The 10,447-nt window shown below is 44.8% G+C and overlaps 1 protein-coding gene across 1 annotated transcript in view; it reads left to right on the top strand.

Annotated features, from left to right (window-relative positions):
- Positions 1 to 10,447, top strand: part of SYT2 (synaptotagmin 2) — a 59,380-nt gene that overhangs the window by 30,659 nt on the left and 18,274 nt on the right. The window contains exons 2-6 of the mRNA XM_069074584.1: positions 2,803 to 3,006; positions 4,263 to 4,429; positions 7,536 to 7,655; positions 8,390 to 8,557; positions 9,012 to 9,179. Coding sequence (XP_068930685.1) covers positions 2,820 to 3,006; positions 4,263 to 4,429; positions 7,536 to 7,655; positions 8,390 to 8,557; positions 9,012 to 9,179 — 810 coding nt within the window. The 5' untranslated portion in view covers positions 2,803 to 2,819. The remainder of the gene's footprint in view (positions 1 to 2,802; positions 3,007 to 4,262; positions 4,430 to 7,535; positions 7,656 to 8,389; positions 8,558 to 9,011; positions 9,180 to 10,447) is intronic.

The following is a 10,447-nucleotide window of genomic DNA, read 5'->3' as shown; positions in this document are numbered from 1 at the left end:
AGAGAGAGAGAGAGAGAGAGAGAGAGAGAGAGAGAGAGAGAGAGGAGAGAGAGGGAGAGAGGAGAGAGGGAGAGAGCATTTATTAAGTGTTTATTTTCCAGGCACATACACTACCAACATAGGTACTGGCATTTTCATAGCTGCTGGATTTTTCCTGGCAACAGGGATTTCAGAAGCCAAGGAAAGAAAGCTTCAAAGTAAAAGGGATGATCAACAGTGTTGTCTAGCCTGTATCTCTCAGGTTTATTGGCAGGATAAAATGGAAGCATGTATGTGAAGGCACTTTAAAAACCAGGAGTCCCTGTATTAGTGGAGAGAGTGAGATAGTAGAAAGAACACAGCTGACACCCATCCTCTTCTTCAGAACCACCCTTGCCTTCTGCCAATAGTGTCCATTCTGACAGACTCTGCTGTACAGAGGTCCCCAGATACGGTCTCATTAAGGTTGAATGAAGGCAACAGAGTGTGTTTGCTCCAAGGGTGTCCTGGGGGTAGCTCATACTGGCTCCCTTTTGTTAACATTTCAAAGTAATGAAATAAGTAAAGAAATTCCAGTACTAGGCCAAGGACTTGGTTCAAGCTAGGGGATATAGAACTGAGTACTGCCAAGCACAGTGCTGACCCAGACATTGCCTTCCCTGGTTCGTGTAGACAGTGGAGGTCTGAAGAAAGACTCAATTCTCTATTGACTCGGATTTCTTCCCCGACTTAGAGAAAAAGAAGAAGACTCTAACCTCGTGGTGTTCTGGATTATTGCAATGATCCTTTAATTGGTCTCCTTGATTCCAATCTCTTCCCCCTCCAATCTATCTTCCATGAAACTGTCCCTCACATATAGATCTGACTACACTAGACATCTGTTCAAAAAGCTTTGATGGCTATTATCTCTAGGATAAAATACAAATTTTTTCAGACTGTCAAGTAAGGCTCTACACAATCTACCTCTCACCTCTCTTTGTAGACTTATTAAATATTATTCCACTTTATGAACTCTGAATTCTAGTCAATATGCTCTATATTAGATGTGCTCCAGATTTAACATTCTTCTCCCAATCTCTGCTTTCAGAGATATAGGAAGTTGGGAACACAGTACATAAAATGCTGGACCTGGAGTCAGGAAGACATGAGTTCAAATGCAGCCTCAGACATTTTGTGATTCTGGGCAAGTCACTTAACTTCCATATGCCTCAGCTTTCTCAACTGTAAAATGGGGATAATAACAACACTTACCTCACTGGGCTGTTGTGAGTATCAGATGAGATGATATTTGTAAAAAACTCGAATATACTCCCTCCTAACCTCTGTCACCTGTAAGCCCTGATTTCTTGAAAGGCTTGGTTCAGATGTCAGCACAGATGAAAAGCCTTGTCTGATCTCCCTCCCCAAATTAATTAGTGCTCTTTCCTGCCTCAGATTATCTGGCATTTAATTATTTGTGGGCAGTTGTGGCCCCACCCCTCCCCCCAAGACAAAGTAAACCTCCTTGAGGCCAAGAATTATTTGGTCTTTATTTTTGAGTTCCCAGTACCTTGTATGCATTTAATACATCAACAAATTAATCAACAAGCATTTGTTAAATGCTTACTATATTCCAGACACATTGCTAATCACTGGGGGTAAAAAGCAAAACCAAAAATTGTCCCTGCCTTCAAGAAACTTACATTCTATTAGGACATATATGTTTGTTGAATTGAATTGAGTAATATGTTTTTCTAAATCATAATTCCCTGGCTTTAAGCTGCTGTTATTTCTCCTCTTCAGTCTTGCTGGAGCTCAAGTTTACAATGGCAAACCATTCCAGTATCTTTGCCAAGAAAACCCCAAATGAGGTCACAAAGAGTAGGGCATGACTGAAAAACAAGTGCTCCACAGCCGTCACAGACAGCACCAAACCCCTTTCCTCTGGTCCCAGTGATTTTCAACATGGCTCTGTTCCCAATGATTTCCAATGTTGTCCAATGCTGATCCAGGACACACGTTGGAGCTTAATCCATTATCCACATTTCCCCCATCACTTTCTTAAGAGTAGATAATCAACAAGCCAATACATCAAGTCCTGATTTGTAGCGTTTGCTGATTTCCCCAAGGTATAGATAATCACATTGAAGATTTGACAGTTGGCAAGTGTGAGTTGGCTCTAGCACACTCCTTGGGCAAAACACACTCTTTATGCTGTTCTCACCCTTAATGAGGCCACATCTGGGGACCAGGAGACCTTTGGGCAGCAGCCCAAGCTAGAGCAGACCCTTCTATTTGCAAAAGGCACAGGACTGGTTCTGGAAGGTGATGGGTGTCAGCTGTCCTGCCTGAGGGGAAAGAGAGGGAAACAAGTACAACACAACAAAAGCCAAGGAAGGGGAGAGTTTCTAGGTGAAAGGGGGTGATCAGCTGTCTCGTCTGCCCTGTCTCGCACAGGCTTATTGGGAGTTTAAATGCAAAGAGTATATGTGAAGGCACTTGGGAAAGCAGAGATCGCTGTACTGGCTGGTGGGGTGGGAGGAGGGGGAGCTGAGCAGGTTAGTGAAAGGAGCATGGGACTTGAGATCCAAAGTCCCACATTGGAGCCCTGGTTCTGCCACTTACTAGATCTGAAATTCCTCATCTGGAAAATGGGGAAATCATCTAATGAGTCGTTGTGAAGGTCACTTGAGACTATGTCTGAAAGCACTTTGTGACCATAAAACACTCTAGGATTTTTCTTGTTGCTTTTCCATCTGTTGTCTGCATCATTGTCATTCTTCATTTGCATTTCCTCCTAAACATGAATGGAGAGACTCAAGAGAACCCTCTCTGCATCCTCAGCTGTCAACTGAGCCACCATGCGGAATATCTTCAAAAGGAACCAGGAGCCCATTGTGGCTCCTGCCGCCACCACAGCCACCATGCCAGTAGTCCCAGCGGGGCCTCCGGACAACTCCACAGAGAGTGGCGGTGCAGGGCCGACTGGAGAGGACATGTTCACCCAGCTGAAGGATAAATTCTTCAATGAGATCCAGAAGATCCCCTGTGAGTATCTCTTGGGGTGGGGAGGGGAGGAGATGTGACCGCAGCATGGGGAGGGAGAAGATGGAAGCCATGAGGGCACTTGGGGAACCCTCTGGAGTCCATGGTGATGTCTACCATGGTGGGCTGGGACATTTTTTTTTAATTTTTGGACTTGACTCTGGTCTTTGACCGTGGGGGTTTCTTAGGCTGTGGGATGGCACTGTGGCTGGAGCTGAGTAGGAAGTGGATCTAGGTGACCTTTATGGTCCTTCCTTAGAATCTCTAATACTCTAAGTCTCTGGGTTAATCCTCACCACATGAGGGTGGAAGGTGGAACCTCTTTCATTGCTGATTCTGACAAGAGCTACCACCTTCCCTTCATAGGATCAGTATGTGGATTTCTAACAGATCTCTTCTGTTGGAATTGTGTCCTTAGACAGAATGTTTTTCCAGGTAGTCTTCTGTCCATCTACTGGGGCTATAGGGGTTTGGGCTAAGAAAAGAGTATGGATTTGGGTAGCATTAAAAACAGTTCATGCAAATGAAATGCAAATCACTATGGAGGGGGTGGAAAAGTGGAGAGATATTAGCTTTGTAAGTAGTAGAAAGACCGTAAGTCAGATTTTTCCTGATGCTCCCAGTTTCAAACCATGCCATAGCAGGACTGTCTGAAGGAACTGAGGATGGTTAGCCTGAGAAAAAAACACTCAGGAGGAACAGGATTGCTCTCTCCAAGTACGTCATATGCAAGAGGGAGTAGACTAGTTTTGTTTGATCCAGGAGTAGAACTAGGAGAAGTGACTAAAAAGTGAAGAGTAGCAGATTTAGGCTTGATGTAAGCGAAAACTTACAACCAAGTAGAGCTTTCTAAGATTGGAATGGGCCATGCTGGGGCATAGCAGGCTTCTCCTTACTTGGGGTTGAGCAGTGGTTGGATGGAAGACCATTTATTGAGGATTCTTGTTCATGTATGAGTTGGACTGGGTAACCTCTGGGACCTCCTAATTCTGAGCTTCTGTGGTTCAGTGAAATATTCTGCCCTGTTGTCCCCAAAGACCATCACTTCTACCCCAAATCCTTTGTTAGATGGCCCATTCCAATGTTTGGTTTGGGAAATATGGTCATTGGAAGCCTACAGAGGAATGGAACCAGGGTTGGCTTTGTGGTGACAGCACGCCTGGATGCAGGCAGGGCACCATCGAGGGGGAAGGAAAGATGACCCTTCTGGGCACAGGGCCTCAGTGACTATCACGCTATCGTGTCATGTGTGCATGCAGTACCTCCCTGGGCACTAATCGCCATCGCTGTGGTTGCCGGCCTCCTCCTCCTCACCTGCTGCTTTTGCATCTGCAAGAAGTGCTGTTGTAAGAAGAAAAAGAACAAGAAGGAGAAGGGGAAAGGCATGAAGAATGCCATGAACATGAAGGACATGAAAGGAGGTCAGGTATGGCGACCACAAGGGGAAGGGGGAGGGGCATGGGGATGCCATCTTGTTCATTGGGACAGAGCATCCTACCAGAAAGTTCAAAGTAGGCTGGGATATTTTCTTGATATCCTCCGTATTGCTCCTTAAAAACAAGACATCTCAGGGGCAGCTAGGTGGCGCAGTGAATAGAGCACTGGCCTTGGAGTCAGGAGGACCTGAGTTCAAATCTGAACTCAGACACTTAACACAGAAACTAGTTGTGTGACCTTGGGCAAGTCACTTAACCCCCAATTGCCCTCCAAAAAGCAAACCAAAAAAAAGACATCTCAAGCCAATGAGGAGAGGGGAGGAGAGGGGAGGTTGACTTGGGGTCATAGTAGGCAGCAAGGTGACATAGTGGATGTAGAATGTTGGACACAGCATCAAGAAGAATTGAGTTCAAATCTGGCCATACTTAGCTGTATGCCCCTGGGTAAGTCACTTAAACTCTGTTTGCCTCAATTTCTCCAACTACAAAATGGGGATAGTAATAATAGCACCTACCTCTCAGGATTGTTATGAGGATCAAATAGGATAATATTTGTTAAAAAAAAAAGTGTTTAGCACAGTGTCTGGTACATGGTAGGAACTGAATAAATACTTGTTTTCTTCATTTCCTCCTTATTATTATTGTTATTGCTTTGCCTCCCAAGTCAGTCACCTTGGTTTCATGAACATTATCACCCAGAAGATCAAACCAGTTTAGGAAAAAAATAATTCTGCATGCCTGGACTCCCATGGGCCAATCACAGGGTGGAGGATCATGAAATCCTCTCCTGCTTCCCCTGCCTTTAAAAGAAAGGGGGTGATATATTGTCCGCAAAGTAACTCTTGGGTCACAAAGACAAACTGTTGGACCAGAAAGAAGCCCCTTTAAGAGGGCATCATTTGGTGACCCTCGTTCTGCCTGTTTGACTTTCAGAAGACGGTTAAGGGGGAAGAGCATTGCCTCGGGAGTGAGGAGACCGGGGTCCTCTTCTCAGTTCTGTCACTTACTAGTCATCCCATCTCTAAAAGGTCCTCTCTTTTCCCCCTCTGTAAAATGGGGATAATGATACCTCCCATGCCCACTTCAAAGGGCTGTTGTGAACATCCCATCATAGACTTTGATGATAAAAATCTCTAAAGAGCTCTTCACATGCAAAACTATTAATGAAACAATAATAAATGACATTTATATAGCACTGATTATTTGATTTGAACATTCCAGAGAAGACTTTAATGACAGTTCCTCAGATAGGAAGTGATCAATCAATAAACATTTATTGTGTACTTACTCTGTGCCAGGAATGGTGCTGAGCTCTGAGGATACAAATATGAAAAAAGAAATATAGTCCCTGCCCTCAAGAAGATTACAGTCTAATGGGGAAAGGCTATACAAAAGGAAGCTGGAAAGTGGGGTGGGGAGGGATGTGCCTGATTTGGGGGCATGATGAAGAAGTCAGAAGTCTCAGAGCGAAATGAGGTGATATAGAGAAAGAGAAGAGAAGGGTGCAAGCTGCTAGAAGTCAGGGAATGGTTCATTTTTGTCTTAACATCCCCATCCCCAGCTCAGTGCTGTGCACACAGTAGGGACTTGTTTATTTGTTTTAAAATAATGACCCTAGTAGGAATAGGACAACATTCAGAGCAAATACGCCTCCTTTTTTTTTTTTTGTTAGCTTTAGTATAAATTTTATCTAATTATGCTCCAGAACCTGCAAATTCTTGGTATGTCTGTTGAAATGCTTAGAGCTCTTTTCCAGGCCTGCTTAGGACTCCTGGGAAGACTTTTATAGATCCCTGGTTCTCAATTTTACCCAATTTTGCAGTGGAAATAATGCCAATATTCAAGGAATTTAGGACTAAAGCAGGGAAGAAATTACCTCACTTTAAGAAGACTTGGGTAGAGTAGGGAATTGTGTGCGTGTATGTGTACATGTGTGATTTGTGTGCCCAGTCCTTTACAGGGGTTTCCAGGGGGCCTAGTCTCTCTAAGGATGGTTGGCTGGTAGAACTAGGCAACGGGTAAGCATTAATCTTTATGATGAGGGACTTCTCTAACCTGGCTTTTCTCTTTCTTCTCCTGTTATCATGGAATTCTCCCCACCACCCCATTGCCTGGTCTGGATGGTGTTCATGGTATGTCCTTTTGAGTGTCCACAGGGCCTAACTCAGAAAAGGTTTTGCAGAGGGGATTGAAGAGGGAGGAGGGAAGTAGGGGAACAACATTGGGGGCAGTATGGAGGTTATCTAGAAAGTAGAAAGAGCTCTAGATTTTGATTTCAGAAGATCTGAGTTCAAATCTTGGCTCTGCTACTCAATGACCTTCAGCAAATTGTCAAACTTCTCTGGGGTTCACTTTCCTCATATGCAAAATAAGGGAGGTGTACTAGTAGATCTTGTCTAGCTTTTAATTCTACTAACCTCAAATTCCAGGCAGTTATTGTGTGATAAAGACAGCTTATGGCAGCTAGCCAGTCAACCGTCAAATTTTCAGTGTGAGCATTTCTGCTTGAAATTTAGCAAATGCTACAAATCAGGGCCTGATTTATTGTTTTGTTGATTGTCTAGACTTCAGAAATCAATGGAAAAATGTTTATAATTCAGACTTAAAAGTGTGTCATGTTTATATCTCCCACCCCCCATCAAAGAGCCAAATTTTAAACATTTACTAGTTAGAGCACTGACCCTGGAGTCAGGAGGACCTGAGTTCAAATTCGGCCTCAGATACTTAACACTTACTAGCTGTGTGACCTTGGGCAAGTCACTTAACCCCAATTGCCTTGCCTTCCCTCCCTCCAAAAAGACAAAATCCAAAGAACAAAACAAACAAATAAACAAAAACCATTTACTAGCATACTATTGGATGGAATATTCAAGACTTGGGATGGGGTCCAGGTGGAAGACGTGAGCCTGGGACCTCCACTTACTTGAACACCTATGGAGAAGCTTCCCAAAGTCCTGGGGAAAATCCCATCTCTCCCCCAAGGATTCTTCCCTTCTGTGCAAATGATGACTGGGTCCTGGGGGAAAAAGGGGAGATGCCCCCCACTATTCTCCCATTGTGCTCAGCTGGGCTGTTCTGTCTTCCTAGCTTCCCCAGGATGATGATGATGCAGAGACGGGCCTGACAGAGGGAGAAGGTGAAGGAGAGGAAGAGAAAGAACCAGAAAACTTGGGCAAACTGCAGTTTTCATTGGATTATGATTTCCAGGCTAACCAGGTGCTCGGGGATTGGAGGGAGGCAGTGGAAAGGAGACTAAGAGGCAGGGTGGTGCTGGAGCCTAGAGCCCATTGTTAAATTTTCAGTCTGAGCATTTATACCTCGGAAAATAGCAAATGTTACTAGTTGGGGCTTGCTTTGCTTTGTTGATTTTCTAGACTTAAGAATGTGATAGGGAGAAATAAATTCAACTAAAAATGTGTACTGCATACATTTTTCCTTCAGAGACCCAGTTGTTAAACATTTACTATCATACTACTGGGTTGAGATATAGGCCCACATAGGTACCAAATGGGAAAAACACAGCTTTGAGGCTGCATAGTCAGGCTGAAGGGCCTGGGGTAATGATCATCTGGGCTGATCAGCAAAACCCCTCTCAGGTTTAGCATTCTATGCTTCTATGATTCAGTAAGAGAAAGATGAAGGAAGGCTTGAGAGGACATAGGAAAAGGGAATAGGGCGATCCGGACCCCAGGGTCAGGTCACTTCATTCTGGGCTCTTTCTCAGGTGGGAGGAGGACTCAAAAGATCCCCTGGATACTCTGCTAACTTTTTGGTAACGTGGTTGGTCTCTTGTGGGAGTTGTGTTCCACTCTAGGGCATAGGACCAAATGAGATCTCTGGAGATCAAAGACCAAGCTCTCATAATAAACTTCCAAACCAGGAGCTAGTGGAAATAGGCAGCTTGAGAAGGTTGGAGTAGGCCTGAGAAATGGGTTCATTTCTCTCCACAGTTGACCGTGGGCGTCCTTCAGGCAGCTGAGCTCCCTGCTCTGGACATGGGAGGCACCTCAGATCCCTATGTCAAAGTCTTCCTCCTTCCAGACAAGAAGAAGAAATATGAGACCAAGGTCCACAGGAAGACACTGAATCCTGCTTTCAATGAGACCTTCACCTTCAAGGTGAGGATGAGAATCCCCTTATCCCAGGTCCTTCCCTCCTTTCCCTCCTTGATTTACTCCTAAGAATATAACTCATAGAATCATGGGCAGAGAATTCACAAATGGGAATTCAGAGATGTTGGCATTTTATCCCCTAAATACTCAGAGATTACCCTTTCCTGGCTTCTAGCTCCATCTGGGACTAACTCAGCCTAGAAAAATTTGCTTGGGATCAATGAACTCTCAGCTACTACCCTGCTCTGGCCTCTGAAGAGATCTGGGGTTGTCTGCCCATCTTAACTCCATCTGCTTTCCTGGGTCCCTATGATCCTATGATCCTTTTCTCACCAAACTCTGTGACTTTTAGGCTGAGCTGGGGACATCTTAGGGCAGTGATACAGGCCTTCTTCCCATCATCATCACCCCCAGGAACTCAGACTGCTTATGACTGTCTATGCCCTGTCATGTCCTACAGGTGCCCTATCAGGAGCTAGGGGGCAAGACACTGGTGATGGCCATCTACGACTTTGACCGCTTCTCCAAACATGACATCATCGGGGAGGTGAAGGTGCCCATGAACACTGTGGATCTGGGCCAGCCCATCGAGGAATGGAGAGACCTGCAGGGTGGAGAGAAGGAAGAGGTGAGGCAGGAAGAACCTGGGCCAGTTTCAAGATTGTGCTTAAGAAAGTACAGAGAGAAGGCCAGGGCCAGGCCAGTACCAGGGAGAGAAGCAAACTGAGATGACTGAGTCGCCAGCTTGCTTCTGGGAGCCAGAGGTCAGGAGCTCGCAGTCCAGCTGGGGGGGATAAGCTATATACATATGGAACTGAGAATGTCACAAGACCATGTAACTAGCCCCCAATGGGAGGCAGGGTAGTATGAACCTAGAGCAAAACATTCAGATCTCAGCTCAGGCCTTTGCAAGTTAAATGACCTCGGGCAAGTAATTTATTCTTTCTTACCCTCAGTTTCCTCACCTGTAAAATGGGGATAATATTTCTTGGACTTTTTGACTTATGGGAGGTTGTGAGGAAAATGCTTTACAAATCTAAAGGCATTATAGGAATATGAGCTGTTATTATTAAGTGATTGGTAGTGTGGTGCCTGAGAGGGAAAGATCAGCATAGTCTGCAGGAGTGTGCAGAGAAGGCTCCATGCCGCCAGGGCTCGGAGAGGTCACAGAATATACATGCTCATGGAAATGAACCCAGTTCCAAGGTAGTCTGGATAGGGAGAATGCCCATTGAAAAGAAGAGGAGGAGGGGGACCTACCCCTGTTCTGAATCCCACCCACCCCATGTCCCCATCCTTGCCTGCTTTGGGAACATGTGGTCTAAAGAGTAAGCAAGGCAGACAGCCACCTAGGACCCCCACACCAGGGGCCAACTAAAGAACATTTTAAAATATGACTGTTTGCAAATGCACATATTTCTAATGCCAGAAAAGCCTGTTCTCCATGGCCCATAGGTATTTATTCTGTGATAACTTAAATGATAATGTGTTATAGTAAAGGCTCAAAGACTCCAGTGAACAATAACAATAACATGGGGCCCACGAAATTTAAAAACCTTGCCTAGGGCGTTCAAATAATTTGTCCCTCTGCACTGGCCAGCTACAAGTTAAGGTGTATCTTCAGTTATTCTCCAGTCCAGTTGCCTGCTTTGGGAGCATGTGGTCTAAAGACCATTACCCATTCCTGCCATCACAGCCTAATGTTTACTCTTTTCATTTCTGGTTTCTATCTATTCCCTTCCTCCCTCCTTTCCTTCCTTTTCTTCTCCTTTCATTCCTTCTTTCTTTTCCCTTCCTTTATCTTTTCATCCCTCATTTTCTTTCTTTCTCCTTTCCTTTTCCCTTCTCTTTCCTTCCTTCCTTCCTTCCTTCCTTCCTTCCTTCCTTCCTTCCTTC

Source organism: Petaurus breviceps, unplaced genomic scaffold, assembly GCF_028583685.1.
Source record: "Petaurus breviceps papuanus isolate PSGF00001 unplaced genomic scaffold, PetGlider_PUasm1.0 90895, whole genome shotgun sequence".
NCBI classification, from domain to species: Eukaryota; Metazoa; Chordata; class Mammalia; order Diprotodontia; family Petauridae; genus Petaurus; species Petaurus breviceps.
Note: the sequence above shows the minus strand (reverse complement) of the source record. Positions and strands in the feature narration are given on the sequence as shown.